A 22,356-nucleotide genomic window follows, 5' to 3' on the forward strand; every position below is an offset into this window, starting at 1 on the left:
CCCCGCTTGGGCAGTCCCCAGCTCAGGCAGGCTCCATCGGGAGGGGGGGGAAATCAGGCTTGCCACTTTTCTTGGGCAGAGCCTGCCTTCCCAGGCTGCTGCAAGGCTGCCTGCAGGGCTTCCTGCAGAGCCCCTGAGCTGCACGGAGCCCTTTGCTTCACTCTGCAGGTGTAGGGGCAGCAAACTAAAACTCCTCCTCAGAATTCTGGTTTGCTGAGCCCCAAGTCATTTAAGCCACATTACGCTGCCAAATTTCCTCCAGTGGCTGAAATTAATGCACATTATGCCACTGAGGCATGCAAAGACTGACACCATTAAAGTGGTGCAAAAGCATTTAGCCCACTTTAAAGTGTCGTGCACACATGCCCCTTGTTTTGTTTACACAGACCTAAAAAGTTTGCAATAGTTCTGGTATGGTGGCTTTTTTTTCGTGCACTAGCCAAGATCTGTACAAAATGAAATCTCTTGGGAATGATCCCTGGTTGGCCACACTTGGAATGTTTCTGCATTTTGTAATACTTTTAATGTAGTCTGTTAAATAGGATAAAAACTGAGGTTTTTTTCTAGCCATCTTAAACTATATATATGAGAATAAATGTTAATCCTTGTAATTACATGTTATTACCTATAACAATCAATGAGATAAAATGCTAAACTATTTCATAGATACAATATGCAAAATATATTACTTTATTATGCATCCGGGCTATCATTATACTAATTGAAGATTTAATTGGGAAGTGCTATACTCATATGTCAGATATAATGGCAAAAGTTACAAAAATAATAATTAAATTATTTGAAGCTAGTGGAACAAACTAAACTCAGGTGCAATTATCATTAACCATAAGTAGCACTCTTGAAGAGACAGTATATCTTAGTTGGGTAGCATTACTCTTAGTTCAGTATACTTACAGGAAATATACTTAGTTCAATATACTTACTCTTAGTTCAGTTATATTTTACATAGATTTCAAGACTTTCAGATAATTCTTGTCCTTTTATGTTGGTTTCAAAATGTAGATGTTAACAAACTTTAGAAACTTAATCTATTCCAAGAAAACATGTATACCTCATGAACATACAAAGTTGTCTGTGTATCCTGTGCAATAGTCATATTCATAAAAAGTGTGTCCACTTAATTATAAATGTAAATGGCAATTTAAATGATAAATTACAAAGCTCAATGTAAATTTTTTGTGGAACTTTTTCAAATTTTAATAATTACATTTTGGATACAAATAAATACATAAATTAAAATGTAATTAGTAAAATGTCATTAAAATAAAAAATGGAGACAGACATGCAAAATCAATTTCTAAGTACCAGTTCAGCAAAGTATTTAAGCACATACTCAGCAAATTATTTAAGAATATGAGTAATCCTTATGTGGTTCATGCATTTAAAGATAATCGTTCCTTGTAGAAGTAGGACTCGCATGAAATCAGTGTGCAGAAGATAAGAACTTGTCTGACCTTTATTTTCCTTGAAATTAACACTGTTTTATAGGACTGGTACAGAAGTGCTTAATCCTCAATACATGGGTCAAATTTGGCCCATGATGATCCCCATGGGTCCATGGGGAGCGCTGCAGGACATGACCCTATGCATTGGATTGGGCATGTGAGACCAGATTGAGGCCCCGAGTATGGGCCCCAGTATAAGGCCCCAAATCTGGCACCCAGGACTGGGAAGAGGCACTGCAGGGCCAAGAGCCTGGTCCTATTATGCAGGACCCTGGTGTCTAACCCCAGCTTGCAGGGACCAGCTGATTCCATGTGGAACTTGGTCATGCAGCGCCTGTCATCTGGTCTGTGGAGCCAAAAGGTTGAGCACCTCTGGACCAATGCAATACTTATTTTTTAAGTCAACACACATAATTATAACCCATTTTATCATCACTTTATTTTCAGGGCACCTCTACAGAAACAGAATTAAGAAAGAGACGTTCAAGTTCTTACCATGTTCCTATGGACTACTTAACAGATCCCAGTGCAAGGCAAAGAGCAATGAGTATAGCCAGCATGCTCACAAATACAATGGAAGGTATGTGGTGTGGTATGTTTGGTATAACTAGGTATGTTTCCTTGTAACTGATTTTGTGAGGCAATAAATATAATCATTTGCATTAATAGCTGGATAGAGGAAGCTCCACAACACTTGAAGTGTCTCTATTAGAGTTTATAGGGAAAAAATAATCTTATGGTTAAAATAAAATACAATGAGTTTTGAAATTAGGCTTTCATTCCAAAATCTCTCGTAGATTTCCTGTTTGTTTTTTGGGGTGTTTCATAGTTTCTAGGGTTGGAAGGGACCTGAACAGATCATCAAGTCTGACCCCCTGCCCTGGGCAGGAACGAGTGCTGGGATCATAATACCCCAGCCAGATATCTATCCAACCTCCTCTTGAAGACTTCCAAGGTAAGGGAGAGCACCACCTCCCTTGGGAGTCCATTCCAGAGCCTGGCAGCCCTAACCATAAAGTAATGCCTCCTGATATCAAGTCTGAACCTGCTGTCAATCAATTTGTGGCCATTATTCCTTGTTATCGCAGGTGGTGCTTGGGGGAACAGAGCCTCACCTATTTTCCGCAGATCGCCCCTGGTGAGTTTATAGACGGCCACCAGATCCCCTCTCAGTCTTCTCTTGTGGAGGCTGAATAGATTCAGGCCCTTTAGTTTATCTTCATAGGGCCTGATCTGCTGCCCCCTGACCATGCAAGTTGCCCTTCTCTGGACCCTCAGTGCTAGCCACATCCCTCTTGAAGAGCAGCACCCAGAGCTGGATGAAGTACTTCAACTGCAGCCTGACCAGCACTGCATAGAGGGGAAGGATCACCTCCCTGGACTTCCCTTTTATATTGTATCAATGCTGGACTTTTGCATAACATTTCTCACCCTGGTTGGTCCAGTTGTAGTTCCACAAGTCACAATCATATTGAGAAGCTGGCTTGAAGAGCCACTGGTTTTCTTGCTACCAGTTCTCATCAAATCTTCAAATTTGCAATGTTTATGCTTGCATTGTTACCATTGCTACATCTAGGAGAGCTATGTCAATAATAGCAAATGTGTGAATGTGTATAAAGAAAGTCTTAGTAGTACAGTGCATAATCTGATAAATTTTAAAGTTGACATACCATATTTACTTGAATATAAGATGAGGTTCCTCCTCCCCGCAATCAGCATAAGGGGAAAAGTCCCTTATCTTATATTCACACATGAAGCAGAGCGGGGAGCAGGCAGCTGCTGCAGCTCTGACTCTGGCCCTGAGCCCAGGTCAGAGCCAGTGTCAGACCCATGGCAGCCTGCTGCCGGTCTTCCACTTCCCATCTGCAGCTTCTGCACCCCCCTCTCTCTCCTCCTTACTGCCAGGCATAGCTTCTCTCTGGCTTAGGCTGCAATCTCTCCTGGGCATGAAGTACATGGAAATGCCTTCCCCTGCCCAGCCAGCAGCACCGCTGCATTGCCTGCCCAGCCACTCAGCAGCACTAACTTTACTGCATAGCCAGGCAAGAGTGATCTTTCACATGCTGTAAGGTGGGGGAGATGGGCCAGAGACTGGGAGGACTTTCAGGGGAAAAGGAAGAGACTGGAGGAGGCAGGCGGGTGAAGAGACAGGGACTGAGGAGCAGGAGAGAAGAGGACGAGGGACAGAGGCTGAAGGGAGCTGGGGGTAGGTGCATGCAGGGGGAAGAAGTGGGCATGGCAGAGGGCAGGGGGGCACCTGAATCCTCCCCTCTCTCAGCCACTGCTCTCCCTGCTGTAGCAGTTGTGGGGGAGGGAGGTTCAAGACAACCCTCCAATACTTAGTCTGTCCCTAGGAAATGATAACAAAGTCATAATTTTTCCATATATAAAATCTAATTATTGGGGAGGGTTCATATATTCAGGGCCACCTTATATTTGAGTAAGTACAGTAATACTAACTTCATACCAGCAGTAGAAAACTAATTTGACATTTATAAAATGAGTTAATATGTTTCACCCCTGAAGTTCTAGTCAACCCAAGGATCTCAAACCAACAGTAAAACATTAATGCATTTATGTAAGACTTACAGAAAAAATCAGTTAAGTTATAAATATTTCACCATAGAAAAAACTGAAGCACAAACTGAGGCTTGCTTAGTCTGTAACAGGGCCAAAAATTTAAATGAACCATTATAAATCACTGAGCTATGTATTATGTCCATAGAACCTATATGTGGGCACCTAAATAAGTAGTGTGATTTTTCAGAGATGCTGAACAGCAACTCTTTTTGAAATTAGTGGGTTCCTTAGTGTCTTTGAATATCAGATTGGATAGTAAATGTGAAGGCATAGCAGCTCTGACACATGGCCTTTGCTTCAAGATATGGCTGTATTTCCCCTAAATCAATTACTTGTCTTAAACTGTGAATTAAGTAAATTTAAATATAAGTAAATCAAGTAGTCAAAATATGAAAATAAAACTAAGCAGAAAATAAAAGCCTTAATGAGGCACAAGCACACATTATGAGCAAAAATTCCAGATGTTGATTACAGAAAGAAGAACAAAGAAAAGAAGGGAAAACATAAAAATAGTTAAAAAGTGAATATGCCTTGGTGGAATAGAAGAATGGGGAAGATAAATGCTAAATTAAAATAAAATTTAGCTGAAGGAATGAAAAGGAAAAATGTTTTACAGCTAGTATTTTTTTCACTAAACCTACGCTCTTTATCAAGGAGGTAAAATTAACACTTCAAACAAGGAAAACATTTCTTCTCCCTCAGACAGCTACCTGGCAAACCTGTACACATTGGCAGAGTTGGAGGTATTCAAAGCTGACATCCAGAAGGTGGCAGTAGGACCTGTTCATCAGTTCAACCAGTTACAGTGTTCTTGATTTGTTTCTGCCATACTGTGAATTTGCTTCCAAATAAGTTTTTAATATATATTCTTTGCCAAATAGATAATTTGGGGATCTTTTATAACCTTGTTTAAATTGGTTTTGCTATCCATGCACTTAAGGCTCTTGTCAAATGCTCTTGCTATCCTTAGGTAGCACAACAAATAAAACCAAATAGCATGGATCTCATGTGCCTCAAGACCCTCAGGGCAAAGGAAAATTTTAATGTGTTAAAAGGACAAAGCTAAAGGCATGTCCATTTTTTTCGGTTCTTGTTTAGAGCTTGGATGTCAAACTTGATGTGCCCCTGCAGGCCAAATCTGGACCTTAGGGCTCCTTGCAGGTCAGATCTGGACCCAAAGACAGTGGCTGAGCAAGCAGGAGCAGCAGTGGCAGTGCAGGGGTTAACACAGAGGTCTTTCAAGTCCCTCTTCCCTTAGCCTTCCCCCGCTGCTTTGCTTCGCAACTAACATGTGTGCCCACCAGCTCTCTGCCATGGAGAATTTGATGGCAAGCCCCTCCCCCAGATCCCTGGCCCATGTACCAGCCCTGTGATCTAGTTTCAATGGCTCTGTGGGCCATATAAACAGATGATAGATAGCAACAGGGCCTCCTGACTCTCCTCAAGGAAATACCGCTAGACCAGTAGACCACTCATTCTGGTAATAGTTCTAGTTTTCCTCTTCTTGCCACAAGAATACTGCTAAAAACAGATAGGAAAATCCATACTCGTAGACACAGAAGCTACTGGATAAGAAATCAAAGACCAACCATTGCTAAATGAGCCTGTCTCTTATTCTGAGGGGCAAAAAATATTAATCCAAACTTACAATTTCATTAGTGTAGGATCAAACAGTTATGAATCCTGCTCATGTTTCCACCCTAACCTTTCTTCTGGGGAAAGTGGTCTGCAATATGGCCTCTCATAATCTGTCGTTATTAACATTGACAGCACCAGCTTAGATAAATTAAATGATAAATGAAACTGCCTCCTAAACATGTGAAAAGACACCCCAACTCACAATAAAATAGCATGTGCTGCAAACCAATCTCCAGATATTTGTTATACTGTGTAAGAAGTTGATCGACTAGGTAATCATAAGAAGTAATGTGTAAATGCAGTGTTTACCCTTAAAGTTACAGAAAGAATGGGGACTGATGAATATGGACCACTCCCTTGTATGTTTTCCAGGGACAAGAAGGTGACAAGAATGCTGCAGTACTCCTAGCCAAAGATGATGTTGAGCAGCTAATATTGCTCACTGGAAAAACTCTTCCATTGTTTGGAACCCATCATGTCCAAGAAAATCCATGACATACAATAGATACACGAAAAGCAGTAAAAACATACATCTGCAGAACAAATACATTTAGGATATGCACACTAGATTTCACAATTAATTATTGATTAAAATTAAAATTGATTATAATTATTCATTGTTTATAATTGCTAACTCTAATCTTGCCCTAAAAAGCACAGTAAAGATAAGAGCATAAGAATTGCCATAATGCTCAAGCTAGTGGTTCATTTGGTGCCATGTCCTGTGATTTTTAGAATCTCACTAAACACCCGCGTTAAATAGTAATTTGTCAGAGAGACTTCCTGAATGTACTCCTAGTTGTGTCATGTATGCATGGGGCTATACCCCATACTTTTGAGAGAGAAATAATATTTTTTTAAACTTAGCACCTGGAAATCCTGAGCCATTCTGGAAGCAAGGGCTAAAATCACACTTGTAAGAAGGCAATGTTTTGGGGGCCTAGAACACAGAATGGATGCCATTCAAATAATTAACTAGTTCTTTTCCAGTTTCTAAAGTTGAAGTAAGTCATGTTCAGCAGTAGTTGATAGGTGGATTCTGGCACTGCCTGGTAGGCATCAGCTTGAATTACTTGTACTATAAGGCTGAGGGGTCTGCCTTACAGCATGCCTATCACATTCAGGTTGTAGACATAATGTTTCTGAAGAAATAAATGTAAAGTAAGGACTGGATTGTTCTTTCTCCAAAGACAAGTTATAATAAATCCCAATCAGTGGTTCTAAGCCTGAGGTGTTTAGCAAGGTGCAAAACAAGAGCATGAAGACTGAGTCTGTCATGAACAGGCCAGGATGGACAAAGCCCAGAGTTTTGTGTCCTTTGAGTTTCGTGGTAAGAAGGTATCTGGCACTTTGCAAGGCATAAGAATATCACATTATTAGTCCTTTGTGGGCAAGGTGCAACTTGAAATATGCTACCTCTCCATATAAGTCAGGTTGCTGCTGTCATTTTCTTATTCAAGCTCTGTTTTACTATTTCAAATGCAGTTTATGAGTGGTGATTTTATTTATTGAATATTTATTACTCCTTTAGCGCCAGTGTTAGAATGTATTGGGTCAAGTAGCCTTTCTTAATTACTAACTTTTCTCTGACCAGACATTGTCTTGGTCTTACTGCTTTTACACAATGTAATGGATAAATCTGGACAATGTTTAGATATTAAAACAATACCTACTTGATGAAGACAATAAAGAATTAGACATTAAAATGTCCTTTACACTTTTCTCTCTAGAACTTGAAGAATCCAGACAGAAATGTCCACCATGCTGGTATAGATTTGCTAATACGTGCTTGATCTGGGACTGCTGCGCTCCATGGTTAAAAGTAAAACATATTGTAAATCTGATTGTGATGGATCCATTTGTTGATCTTGCTATAACTATATGCATTGTTTTAAATACTTTGTTTATGGCTATGGAGCATTATCCAATGACAGAGCAGTTCAGCGGTGTGCTTTCAGTAGGAAACCTGGTAAGTCTTTCAAAAACTTTTGATGTGATATACAAATATATTTTTCTTATAAAGAAATATTGAGTGGCCTTCTTACTTTTGAAGGAAACTTTGAATAGAGTTAAAGAAACTTGGGACTAATATGTCTTAAGTATAAGTAGTTAAGCTGTTCTGTGTATCTCTTTTTTAATGCTGTGGTTGTAAAACTCCGAAACAGCACTTCTCCAGTTTTTTCTCTACAGCCTGTTGGAAAAGAGTTTAACTCAGTCCTTTTTATAAAAATACTACTAAATTAATGATCCAATAAAAAGCAGATACTAGGAAATGCCTACTGTGGTATAATATTTAGGATTGTTATTGATTTAACTGAAAGTTTGGTAATCAGCATAATAAATTTCAGATAATCACTTTTGTGGAAACCTAGTTATTTGGATACAAAATCCCATTATAATATAATTCATGGATTATAAAGCCAGAAGGGACTATACTGATGATCTAGATCAGTGATTCTCAACTAGCATGATACAAGATCCTTTTACGGATGCTGCAGGATGCAATGTAATTTTAGCACTGCTAGGTGGGCAAACACCTACACTTGATTCACAAGATAAACCCAGAGATTTCAAATAGGAATCTATAGTGCCATATTCTGACCCATTGTGGGTTTTCTGAGTTCTTTGCAAAATAAGAATTGCTCTATTATATTATTTTTCTGTAGTCTAAAATAAGTGAAAGCTAAGAGCTAGCATTTTCTGAGGAGTACCTTTAGTCTAATGAGGGGTACTTTGAGTCCAAAAAGGTTGAGAACCACTGATCTAAACTGACTTTTGGCATAGCACAAACTGTTAAATATCCAATGATTCCTCCTTCAAGTGTAATAACTTGGAGTGGAATTAAAGTATATCCATTAGCAAACTGGTCGAACAGTTAATTACTCATACTGTTTAAAATGTGGGTCTTAATTTCACCTTTAGCAACAGAGTAAAGGTGGTTTTTGAACACAAATTGGCAGGAACAGTAAGAGTAGGTTCTATATGGCAGTCTTCATGCTTATTAGCAGGTTGAAATGAAGACAAACTTCCCTACTTCGCCTTTTTTCCATTTGTCATTAAAATGTTGAAAGGTACATTAAGCTTCCCTTCTAAAAATAACTGTTAAATCCAGGGTATGGAAATATTTGGAAGTCTACACATTTGTAAAAGAAACTTTTTTCCAAATGATAAGAACTGCTGGCAACATACAGCTTGACAAAATGTGCTGCTGAGATAAAAACATTACCTGTAATGTAAAATATTTCTCAGTGTTGCTAGGGTAACAAAACTTACTTTGTTTTAAGGTATTTACCGGGATCTTCACAGCAGAAATGTTTCTTAAGATAGTTGCCATGGATCCTTATTATTATTTCCAAGAAGGATGGAATATTTTTGATGGTTTTATTGTGAGCCTTAGTTTGATGGAACTTGGTCTTGCAAATGTGGAAGGCTTATCTGTTCTCAGATCTTTCAGATTGGTAAATATTCTAATAACAAGTCTCACTTTTATATTTCTTTTACTTTTACATTTTGCATTATATTTTATAAGCATGCCTATACTAATTATGTTTTAAAATTTTTGTTTGTATTTTATAAACCTGGTGTATGTAAATTTTGTCACAGTTATAATTTATACACACTGAAGTTCTAACCCACTGACTTTTACTATCAGTAGAAAGCAACTCTGAAAAAGTAAACTGCCAAAGTCATCTTACTTTAAAATCTCTTTTCTGTATCTTGATATTCATCTCTGTGTAGTGAGTACTAGGTGTTATTTGACTCTCTAAAATAAGGTTTAAGTAGGTCTTTAATAATAAATTCAGTCATCAATTCTACAGAGTTAGAGATATGAAAAAATACAATTTGTCACAGAGTCATATTTTTCAAGAATAGAAGTCTATTTTTGTACATTTATTCATTGCAATTTATATGTTTCATTTCCTGAAATAATCTATTAGATTTTTCTTCATCGGCTTCTCCTGGCATGATCTCTTTGATTAATTGGACTTTTAGCATGTTTGCTAACATGACAAAAACAAAATAATTATTTGTGTGTGACAGCTGTATAAATTGTCCTTAAAAGATCTTTCCCTTCCCATCCAGACTCCTAAGAAATGACTCTTAGGTCCTTGGGAGATATTAAGCTTACAAATGTCCTGGTACATGGGTTGACAAGGGCTAGATGGAGAGAATCACTGGGGTTCCCCAAGGAAATTTAAAACTATGTGCCATGCAGCACATGCTGATCTGTCTAGTTGTGCAGGTTTAAATTTCCTGGGTGGGGAGACTCTATGAGCTCCCGCTCCTGGCACCTACCAGCCCACACACTGGGCAGCTCAAGCAGGTGTGCCTGGTATATTTATTTTAAATTCCACAAAGGAAACCCACTGGCTGCATGGTGAATGGGTATAAAATTCCCAGTGCACATGAAGCCTGGGATCATGATCCTGGGCTCCACACACACTTGTAAGTTGAAAGGGCACCAGCTGAAGTAAGGCATCAGGTGCTGGTTCCCAGTGCGAGTGTCCCTGCAGCAGTCATGCAATTGTTATCCATCCTTGATCCCAAAAGTCACATGTCTTGTAATGTCCATGTGTGATCGTTGGGATCTGGGATCATATCCCATCACACTATTAAATTAATGTCTGCCAGTGCTCTTAATAGTCAGAGAAAGTTCAGTTTACAATTTCTATGATTTTATCCAATCATAGGCAATATGTCAATGAGTGCTTTTGTACAGGTAAACATAATCTGTGGTAACTTGCCAGGTTCTGGAATGGAGTCATTCCTACCAGCAGTTTAAAATCAAGAATATTTTGACCCTAATGCAGATAATTTCATACTGAAAAATCAAAGCAGGTATGACTTTTACCTTAATTTTAGCATCATGGTTTGCAAAGATCCAAAAAATATAACTAGAGATTGCTGGTTGATACAATAGGTCATCCCTGAGTGGGATTTCTCAAAATTTCCCCCCAGAATTTGCTTTTGAGGACATAGAGTCAATAATCAGACACAATGCATAATTATGTGTCATTCCTAGAACATATCCAAATATTCCTCTATGGCTAAATAAGTACAAGCAATATGCTGAAAATTAACCCCAGTTTTCACTCTAGATCTGTGTGTGCATACAATGCAAACAAGCCTCAGAGACCATTCCTGAAAGACAAATTTCTAAAATATCAAATTGCACATCATTTTAGGTCCTTTAAAATATCCATCAGTGCTATGCAAAACCAAGAAATAACTTTCTTTGAAAGAAATGGAGTTTCCTCTTTGGCAAAGGAAGAAGAAAATTATCTTCTTCCTGGGCAAAAGAAAATGCGTTTTTTAAATCATTTAACATAAAGGATACAGAAAAAATGGAGGAAGGAGAATTGAAGTTCTCTTCTAGTTCCTTATTACAGTAGGAGGCACTTTAGGCTTGATGGACAGCCAAGAAATGTCCATTGCACCTGGAAAAAAAAACATTAGATCTCCTGCAGCAGATCTCCTGCAATCTCCTTCCTCCAGACTTGGGCAGTTTAGCAATCATTTTTATTTTGCCCCATTGATACTTTCTGGCACTGAGATTATGTAACCAGGAAATGTCATTGATTAATCTGGTCAAATAATATATATCTGATGTGAGAGGAAATAGGAAGCTTTGTGTTCAGAACTTTATTTGGAAAGTGCCCAGGATAATGGTCCCATTTGTCCTCTAGATGCTCCAGGAATGCAAACAATAATAGCCACAAAAGTCTAGTTATCTCAGCAGCACTAGAATTTCTCTAGATGGTTAAATGATGTTTATGGAAAAATGGATAAGAGCCTTAATAGTGTTCTTTAGCCCAGCATAACAGACTCCTCATCTGAATTTCTTCAGGTGTCAATGTTAGTCAGAATGACAAAATAAATAAGTCTATGAAAGGCCTTCGTCATTGCCATTACCTTCCAAAGACAGGCTTTTCATTTGGTTCCATACAAGAAAAACAAGTTACTTATTGTCATGAGGGATGCTATTGTCATAACTCCTACCCTGACCTGGAAGAAATCACATGGTGTGGGGTGGAGGGAGTGTGGAAGAGACTGCATGGTGCTCAGTGGCAGGGAAATCAGGGGAGAGCATGCAGTGCAGCGTGGAGGGAGTGCAGGGGAGACAGTGAAGTGTGCAGCCCGAGGGAACTGCAGGTACCGGGGAGAGTAAGTAGCAAGGCGTCAGGCATCAGAAGTCACAAATGCTGGGTTGGCAGGGCAAGGGGCAACAAAGGAGTTTCAACAAAGAAGGGGATAATAAAAAAAATGGTCGGTGGCTGATTTATTTGAAACCAAGAAGGATTGTCACGCAGGTGGAATAAGCATCAAACTGTATCAACTTTATAAGAGGAGAATGATCACACTGATGTATTCAAGCATCAATCACATTTAGTGTTTCTGTGCCAAGACTTCAATTTGTAGGTGCTTAATTGTAGAAACCTGCTAAGCCTGTATGGCCAGGTTCTTTGAAAACCATACAATTCATGACTAAGGCTTGTAGCAAATAAGACGTTTCACCGTCATGTGTTTTGGGTTGCTTAAAATCTGAAATGCTCTACAATGACTTTGTTATAATTAACAACATGAATAACCAGGCATCTTTCTCTTGTTTTTCAGCTTCGAGTTTTCAAGTTAGCAAAATCTTGGCCAACGCTAAATATGTTGATAAAGATTATTGGTAACTCAGTGGGGGCTTTAGGAAATTTAACCTTGGTGCTGGCCATCATTGTCTTCATTTTTGCGGTGGTTGGCATGCAGCTGTTTGGTAAAAGCTACAAGGAATGCGTCTGCAAGATCTCTAATGACTGTGAACTTCCACGCTGGCACATGCATGACTTTTTCCACTCTTTCTTGATTGTATTCCGAGTGCTTTGTGGAGAATGGATAGAGACCATGTGGGACTGTATGGAGGTTGCAGGTCAAACCATGTGCCTTACTGTCTTCATGATGGTCATGGTGATTGGAAACCTAGTGGTATGTAATTAATGTTTTTCAAATATTTGAGACAAACAATACTTATTGGAGTAAAATATGCCTGAACCCCCATCATACATGGGAGCAGTTTGTCTAATTTTCCCTTAAACTCTGACAGGCATTCCACTACCCTCCTAAGTAACCTGTTCAAGGGCTTAAAAATCTCAGCAGTTAGAATTTTTTTTAAAATCTAGCCATGATTGTCTTCATAAAAAAAATAAATATTTGAAGGTTATTATCATGTCCCCCTTCTCCAGTCTTCTCTTATCTATCAAATAAAACTCAGTTTTTAAACCATCTTTATAGAAGGAAAGTTAAAAGCTCATATAATTTTTATTCCTCTTCTCTGGACTTTTTCCAATTTGTCTTCTTCAATTGTGATGGCAAAACCTGAAAAAAGTACTCCAACTAAGAACTCACTAGTGCCAGTGTCTTGCATACATTGCTCTTGAGTAGACAAAGGTTAGTTTGCCTGAAGTCAGGCAGAAGGTATGGTAGGATGGCATCTTAGAGACTACCTTGCTCAGAGGCACAAGCTTTTGTTAACATTTGACAAAGTAGTCTGTCTCTTATGAAAGCTTATGCCTCTCTGAACAGGTAGTCTCTAAGGCACTACTTTACCCTGCCTTTTATACTACTCCTAGCTAACTAATACAACCAGAACAACAATTGTGTTTTTTTTCAACAGCATTACACTTGACTATTACACTTATGTAATAGCAACATTTGTGATCCACTTTAAGTCTCATCCTTTTCTTTGGTACTTCTGTTTAGCCAGCAGAGGTGTAACTGGTCGGGACTTCCCCTGGGGCAGTCCCCCATTCCTCTTCCCTCCTTACCTTCTTTGCAGGCCTCAAAGTTCAGAGGCTTGAACAACAGCACAGGAGCAGAAGTTGGAGTTTGCCGCTCTGAAGAGAAATGTCACCATATTTTTTTTGCTGCAATCACACATGTCAAGCAGGCAAAAAAGAATGGGGTTTTGGCAGAAGAAAAATGGGGTGACATCTCCTGCCAGCAACTCTAGTTACTACCACCTACTGCCACTTGACAGAGCTACATGTCCTTGCTTACTACTGGAGGTGGAGCCAGAAAGCACAGAAATGTGGGAAGCAGGTGCTGGGAGGCTGAGGTACCATCCACTCCATTCTCCTTCCCCCTAACTTAGGCAATGGCCAGGGCTCATGCTCTGTCTGTCCACCCATCACTACACTACTTCTATCCAGCTAATCTGTTACTGAATTTCATCCTAGGGATTTTGAGCAGTTGCTCCAATCATATGAATGACTGGAGTTTCTTAGGATCATATGAATTTTATTCTTCTGTGCTAAGTGCTATAAAATCTCCTAGCCTTGTGTCTCCTGCGATTTTTATAAGTGTATCCCTTGGTCCATCATGCAAGTAATTAATTAAAATATTAATTAAAACTGGGCCCAGGATAAATTTTTGTGGGAACCCAAATCATATGTCCTCCCCAAGTGATGGTAAACTATTGATAACCATTCTCTGAACCTGTTTTTTCAACCAGTTTACACTCACTTTATCATAATTAAATGAACCATTTTCCTTAGTTTCTTTATGATAATTTTATATAGGCCTTCATCAAAAGGCTACCTAAGGTCAAGAGACACTATATCTACTGGTTCCATTATCTACTAGGACACATATCTTATCTTGAAATTAAATTAGTTTGATATGATGTGTTCTTGACATAACCATGCTGCTGTTTCCTATCATTTCCTTGATACTGATCTATTGACTATATATTCTAATAGTTTAATCCAAACAAGGACACTAGGGATGCTACCTTTATATGGTGCATTGGTGTGTTGGACTAGTATTTATTTCTACAGCATTTATTGAATATTGTATTTATGATTGCCAATTTTTTTAACCAGCAAAAGCAAAACATTGCTAAGCGACCATCCTCAGGGTATAGAAAGGCATTAATCTGAAGTGCTAAGAATTTTCAGGGAATTGGCAGTACCATGAAAATGGAATATGAAGTTTGAATTGTGTTTCAATACTGCTGTTTTTCAACGACAAACCACTTGAACACCTGAAACTTGCTTTTTAAAGCACCAAAAGTGTATATTTCTCACTATACATATAATGCATGTCCACGGCCTTTAACATTTCACAAATGGATAGTAGAGGAAGAGGTGGAAGATTTTTCCCATCTTCAAGTTCCAGAGTTGCTGCAGAGTGCCCCACAAATGATTCCCCAGTGTAATATCTCTATCCAGGCTCTTTTGCAGCATATGATGGGTCTGCTCTAGCACCTCTCTCTGGATCCTACATCCACCCACCCTTTTCACTCTGTGCAGTAGAACTGAAGTGGTTCTGATGCCAAGGACTTCTCATTGGCTGTGGAGGCAGTGGCTAGTTTTTATGGGATGTCCAACCTGGAAAATGGTTTTAGCAGGATATATTGTAGCAAGTAATGTAGCAAGGAAGAGCAGCAGTCAGGTAGTTTGATACTAGTACTAATCATAATATAAAAATTCTGTCATATTGTACAATCCATAAAGAAATTAGTGTAATCATTAAAAAATGAGAGATCCACATATATTTTATCTTTACTGTTTTTTAGGTACTCAACCTCTTTCTGGCCTTGCTTCTGAGCTCATTTAGTTCAGACAACCTTGCTGCTACAGATGATGATAATGAAATGAACAATTTGCAGATTGCTGTGTCAAGGATTCAGAAAGGAATCGATTTTGTGAAAAGAAAAGCACGTGAATTCATCCAAAAAGCTTTTGTAAGAAAGCAAAAAGCATTAGATGAAATCAAACCTCTTGAAGATCTTAACAACAAAAAAGACAGTTGCATTTCCAACCATACCATAGTAGAAATAGGTAAAAACCTTAACTATCTTAAAGAAGGAAATGGAACTACCAGCGGCATAGGCAGCAGTGTGGAAAAATATGTCGTCGATGAAAGTGATTACATGTCATTCATAAACAATCCAAGCCTCACTGTGACAGTACCAATTGCTGTCGGGGAATCTGATTTTGAAAATTTAAATACAGAGGAGTTCAGCAGTGAGTCAGATCTGGAGGAAAGCAAAGAGGTAGGACTATTTTATGAGATGCTTTCTTTTTCTTTCTAAAATAATGAAGTGTCTAACATTTGTTTTTGAATCTAACATTGATTCCTGCATAGCATAAGCTTGTAATTGTATGTAACACATCTTGATATATAATGTTGCAAGCATCAAATATGAATGTAGAATTTTGTGATAATCAGGACACATACAGTGATTTTAAAAATCAAGACTAATTTTGTATTTTATTAAGTGAATTTGGTATTTCCAAAAGGTGACAATCTGATAGACCTAAGAATACTGCAAAATATACACTAATACACACGTTTCTTACTTGTTCCACCAATGCACCTGACCATTTCAATTGGTTTCTGGAGGGGGCACCTGTAGAAAAAGTCACTGCTTGCTAAAGGTGACTTGTTTTTTGTGGGGGCTTTTTTCCACACCACAGATACCTGAATAATGGTCCAAGACCAAGAACCCATTTTATGCAGACCACCGGTACACCATCAGGAGTAACAACTGGCTAGAGCTATGAGCTAGTACCCTAGAGGCTGAAAAGTAGAGAGGTGTAGAAAAATGTATCCCAGTATGAATCCCTGCTCATAGTCATGGGTTCTCCTTTTGTCAGCAGTGAGGCATTTGAACCAAATAGTTTTTGCAACAATAGATAAAAATGTATAAGAATGTCTGCATGAGGTAATGTACCATTTATCTCTCTCTGAATCAGAAGGACTGATGAGCTTAGGCACAGATCTGCACTAACATAATTTTAGCACTTCCAGTACCCAAGATAGCTCATTCTGATCTAGTTCAAGCATCCTTCTATCTAGCAATGTTTTATGCCACATAGACATAACCGAAGACAGTGGCGCTTATCCTCTGGCTTGTGAGACGGGTCCAGTCCACCTGTGGAGTTCCCCATGGGCCTGGGAATTTGATGGTAGGGAAGCAATGGCAGCGTTCATTGCCTCTCCCCTGCTGCCAAATTTCTGTACCCATGAGGAGTCCTGCAGGCTAGATAACATCATGGCCCTGAATGCTAGATCAAGCTGATACACAATTGAATCCAGCACAGGGGATCAGGCCAGTGCACAGAATTGGGCTGGTATGTGGCTGGATCTGATGTGTGGGATCATGCCAGTGTGCAGGGCCAGGCTGGCATGCTGGATTGCACCTGTGAAGTGACCTCAGATGCCAGCCCTGCATGGGATCCAGCCTGAAAACTTAAACTGGGCCACTTATCTGGCTCATGGAGCTGAAAGGTTGGGCATCACTGCTCTAAGACACAACCTTTCAATTTGAGCTAAAGTCCACATAAGATTTTAAATCTCACTCTAAGATCCTTTTTCCTACTGGCTAACTCAGACTTGGAGCCACTTAACCTGATTTTCCTTGAGACGTCTTTATTGTCACTTTTAAGAAAAAGATTTTGTTTAAAAATTGTTAATGTGAGTACTTACTTGATACCTTGAAATGAATGGTTCCATGTAGATCAGTACAGGAAAACTGATTGAAATTAATCCTTTAACAGACCTTTTCATTGGCTCTGAAGTGCTTCTCCTTCAAGCACCTTGCAATATGTTTGACTGTTGCATCATTTCACAGTTATTGTCCCTGGATGTTCACTGCTACCAAAGTGCAGCCAAGGTTACTGTGCTGCTTGCCAGAGTCTTTCTACTACTGTGGTCATCAACTAATATTACATGCATTAATGCAGGTCTTTCCCTACCTCTACTTTAAACAGATAATTTTTTCATAAAAGCCTACCCCCTAGGCCTTCTGGGTTTTTTTCTGCCCAACCATTCTCCTGGAAATATAATAAGTCATCTTCCTCTTTCGCTAATACAATATTCTACTGTATCCGTATATACTGTTTTGGAACTCAAGTGTGGAAGAATCATAGATTAAAGTCTGTGACTGTTTCTTCGTCTGTAAAATCAGGACAATTATATAAGATGCAGCAATGTTGTCAGACTACATTTATTCATTTTTGTGAAACACTGAATGTCTCAAATTGAAGATTCTCTATGAAGTAGAAAATACTATCACATTCAACTACTGTTTTACATATTGACTGGGATTGGCAGTGATACTCTAGATACTGTATGAATGATACTAAAAGAAAATCCTGTGAACATCAATATATATCAATAGAACATCTTAGGCTCTATAAATATCAGGAACAGGTACTCAGAAAGCATTTTAAAAAGAGTCCTCTGTCTCTCTGCTTCCAATACTGAGTTCCTCCTGAAATCAGATTAATTCTGATGAATGTAAATATCACAGTGGGATCCATATATAATATGAAGGATTTTCACTTCTTTTGCATTGTGTTTGCTTTTGTTTCCAAGATCTGTGCTATGTTCCTAAAGTGGATCAAGCAGCACAGGACCCTAAAGACCCCTGAAGCTCCCACCAGATTCTCCTTTTTTTAAAACTTTTTAAAATTTATCCTACTATATATAAATCTGACTTCAACATGGTATGAATGCCAGCTTCCCATTGGCAATTCCTACCTGTGAGAAATTCTACATTTTTTTTAAATCTAATCCAGCCCCTGCACAAGACAGGATCATCCCTGACTTAACTATCCCATCCAAGTATCTTTTCTAACCTGCACTTGAAAATTTCCAAAGATAGAGATTCCACAATTTCTCTAGGTAGCCTTTTCCAATGGTGGACCATCCTTATAGTCAGAAAGTTCCTTCTAATTTCTAACCTAATTTTCCTCTGCTGCAGTTTGAGGCCATTTCTCCTAGTCCTATCCCCTACAGTCACAGAGAAAAGCCCATCTCCATCTTCTTTATAACCTCCCTTTAGGTATTTGAAGATACTTATCAAATATCCCCCAGGTTTCTCTTCTCTAAACTAAAAAAAATTAGCTGCATAATCCCACTACATCATAAAGCTAACCCTATGCTTTCATTTAAGCACTTTTGTTGAGGTCCTTTGTATGCCCAAACATTCCAATGATTCACAACTTTTGCAAGTGAATATGTGATACCCACTAACATTTACTAATTAAATACCTCCTAATATGCTAGTGCTTTGCTACTGTTCCCAATGAAAGTATGACCTCACCCTGTGTGTTACCTTAAGATAGTCTGTAGCAAATAGTTCACTTCTGCCTTACTGCACTTTACACTGGGAGGAGGGGGGACAGGGAAGGAGCACCTCCCTGATGATGACTCGGTCATTGATATTACTGTTGATAGGAGATCAGTGAACTTCCGGTTCTCATTACATACTAGTGATAATGCACATGTCTTAAAACATGGTCAGTTTGTAATATTATTCCAGGCAGGAGCATCCTCGAGTGATTATGTTTTTGGGCAGGTAGTAGAGGCAGTTGATATGCAGAAATTCTAGAGTCTGTTCACAACATTTCCAGTGAGTTATGCTGTGCTTTAATAACTAGGGGTGCCTATATACATTCTGGTTTGCATTCTAATTAGAATGCATCAGAGCAGACTGAATCATGTTCTAATTAGAATGCTCCAGCGTGGCCCCATCATCCTATATATAAGCCCCTGCAGGTTTAAAAGTGGCTGCTGGGATACCTTATCTAAACCTCACCAAATGAGATGGGGGTTAAGGTACTCAGGGAGTGCACCTACACAAGAGACATTTACTGTGGAGCTGCCTAATCAGTAAAGTCTCAACATCTACAGGTGCAGCCCTATTAGGCTGCAGGAAACTAATTAACTCAACCTCAGGTTAGTACTTGTAAATACAAGTACTATCTTGCAGTAGAGTTCTTTATTGCACAGCAACGCAAACTTACATACTGATAGGGCTGCCTGGGGCATGAGAGCGCTTCAATGTGGAGCCTGCCTGCTGGCTAGCCCTGCACTGAAGCACTCTTGTGCCCTGACCAGTCTCTCCAGAGCACAATGAGCTGGGTCAGAGCAGCCCTTGGCTGGCAGGTTGATGCCTTGAGCCACTTGCCAGCCTGCCACCTACCAGGACTTCTCCAACCTGGCTCAGTGTTTTGTGATCTTGGATACACATGTAAATGCAGCACCTGGGAGCAAAAAAACTCTGGCACATTATGTGCCAGAGTTTATTACTTCAGGCTAATAGTATGTGTACATGCATCCAGGGAGAAAAGGATGTGTAGGTGCAAATCTTCTCAGGCAAAGGAAAGACTTGAACCTAGGTCTCTCATAGGGGTACAAGCCCTATAATATGAAAGGGGTTTCCTCCTCCAGAGCCTCTGTTTTGAAATGGAAAAATAGCTGTCACTGGACTCAGGAATGTAATCCCATACGTGTGTATGCTTTAAGAATTCTTTCCAAAATCAAGAACTGTGGGAATTTGGTGAAAGAGTGCATAGTTACAGGATCCAGAATGGGCTCAGGGATAAGCTAAGTGCAAATGTGAATAATTTTGGGGTATGTACATAAGCAAAACTTGTAAATACCTTGCAAAACAGAAAATTAAGAGGTGAGGCATCTATGGTATTTAAGCATCTCCAAGCTTGGGTTGCAGGTGGAGGGATTTTCAGAATGGTGATTTTGGATTTATGTAGCAAAATTCCACTTAAGTACTACTTTAGGGACTTAAATCCTGGGGAGGTTTGAGTCATGGCCCCTAGTTCCTTCACTTCACTGGATGATTATGTTGTATTGTTGACTCTGATATAAGAAGGCATGAGGACATTTCTGGAAGATCCATACTGAGCATTTGTGAAAAAATGACCTTGGAAAAGAAAGGAGTTCAAGATGAGTTTGTGATTAGAAAAGTGACTGAAATAGCTTCTTGGCTCAATACTTCCTTACAATTTTCAGGCCATGATGTTACAACTTTTGTTTAATTAGTATTTAGAAGTCTAAAAATGTTTATTACCTTATGCTCTTATACATTAACATACTATTGTGAATGAATTTAAGTATCTAATCAGTAAACATAATTGTATAAGAATTTCCAGAGCATAAAAGCAGAAGTACTGTATCTTGAACTTCACTTCCTACCATTCTTACTTCTCACAGGAGTAAAATCCAGCTGGATCAGTCAAGAATGCAGCTCTGGTGCTTTTTAACCAGACAGAGCAACGTGTCACCAATTTTACACAGGTTACCTAAGCAAGTTATACATGTATATTATCAGTTTTCCAATGGATATTGACTGGCCTGCATGTTACTCAGCTATGTTCCTGCCCCATTCATTGCAATACAGTAGAAACATTCACAGCTGCTCTTTGCTGAGTCATGTGACTCACATCACAGCATGGTCAGGCAAGATTGGCAAGCCCAACATTTTTATGATTCAGCTGCTGACTTATATATGTAATTTTTAGTGATACTCTGATGCATTTAAGTGCATGCTGTGTAAGTTTTCTAGCTTTGACAATAGTTTCAGGATTCTAGTTTTGAAGAAACTAAAAGAAAAGAGGGATTATGTATGGTATTGTTTCTCATTAACATAAAAAGAACCTTATCTTAAGCACTAAATGAGTATATTATATTGGTAATGAAAAGTTGATAGATTTTTAGAATTACTAACATATTTTGGTTGTTAATGAAGATAATCCGCAAATTCAAATTGTTTTTCAATTGTGTTTATATGTTTAATTTTTATTGTATAACTTGTGAAGTGATTTTCTTTAAATTCGTATTAGCAATTTTATTATTACTGCAATAACTGAAGTATCATAAAGCATTAGATTAATTTAATTTACACAATCAAAACATGACATGAGCATTTGGTAAAAGCTTACAGAAAACATATTCTGAAAATCAAACCTTCAGAGATCAATTCTGTTCTTAACTATACCTACATATATATATTTTGGGGGTGCAAAGAGAACGCTGAGAGCAAAATCTGGCCTATTTTGATGACATCTGATCTCTTTAAGTTATACAAGAAAATTGATCCCCTCCCCTCCCCAATCTAAAAATGGTAAACCTGCCTGAAGTGAGGAAAATTAATTTATTCTTTTACTTTGAAAAAGAAATTAAAAGAAAAAATAGATCAGGATCTTAGTATTGATTTTGTACCCAGTGTACCACACTGCTCTTCTATATTCCATTTCACTTACTCAACATTACGGTGCTATTTACAACATCACAATGAAGTACGATTGTTGCATTCAGTTGGAAACATTACAAAACACAATGTAAATCAGATGAGTAAAGTCTGGACATTTGACAGCAGCATGTAGGAACAAACTGGGTACCTGAGGCAAAATGGAAGTGTCAAATGCTAGTGGCTGCTGAGATCATGACTGTGTGGCTGCATGCAGCAGCCACTTTTTTTCTCCTTGCATGTCTATCTCCCCTTCCCCCAAGTCAGTGCCCAGGGAAGTTGCCCCTATCGCCTTGCCTAGTAATGCCACTGTTGGACCCTTATGCCCCAGGCAGCCCTATCAGCATATAGGTTTGCATTATAGCTGGTGGGATTTTGTGCAGTCAATAACTTTCCTGATAGGAGTTGCAGGGGTGTAGGTTGTAGCTGTGTTGGTCTAAGGGCATAGGCAGACAAGGTTCTTTGCGTGAATCTGATATCTTTTATTAGACCAACTTAAATAGTTGGAAAACAATTATTAAGCAAGCTTTTGGGTTCAAAAACCCTTCATCAGGCTAAGGAGGTTTCAGCAGTTGGTGTGTGCTCTTCCTGGATGGAATGAAAAGTAAAGAAGCCAGAGGCTGGGCT

The 22,356-nt window shown here is 38.9% G+C and overlaps 1 protein-coding gene across 1 annotated transcript in view; it reads left to right on the plus strand.

Annotated features, from left to right (window-relative positions):
* The window catches only part of LOC109301605 (sodium channel protein type 2 subunit alpha), a gene marked incomplete at its 3' end in the record, with an annotated part of 140,843 nt that overhangs the window by 73,178 nt on the left and 45,309 nt on the right, over positions 1–22,356 (plus strand). Inside the window, exons 13-17 of the mRNA XM_019522840.1 lie at positions 1,914–2,046; positions 7,415–7,653; positions 8,969–9,142; positions 12,300–12,656; positions 15,247–15,726. Of these exons, the coding sequence (XP_019378385.1) occupies positions 1,914–2,046; positions 7,415–7,653; positions 8,969–9,142; positions 12,300–12,656; positions 15,247–15,726 (1,383 nt within the window). The remainder of the gene's footprint in view (positions 1–1,913; positions 2,047–7,414; positions 7,654–8,968; positions 9,143–12,299; positions 12,657–15,246; positions 15,727–22,356) is intronic.

The sequence above is a fragment of the Gavialis gangeticus genome, unplaced genomic scaffold (genome assembly GCF_001723915.1).
Source record: "Gavialis gangeticus isolate Ggan-Ray unplaced genomic scaffold, GavGan_comp1, whole genome shotgun sequence".
NCBI lineage: Eukaryota > Metazoa > Chordata > Crocodylia > Gavialidae > Gavialis > Gavialis gangeticus.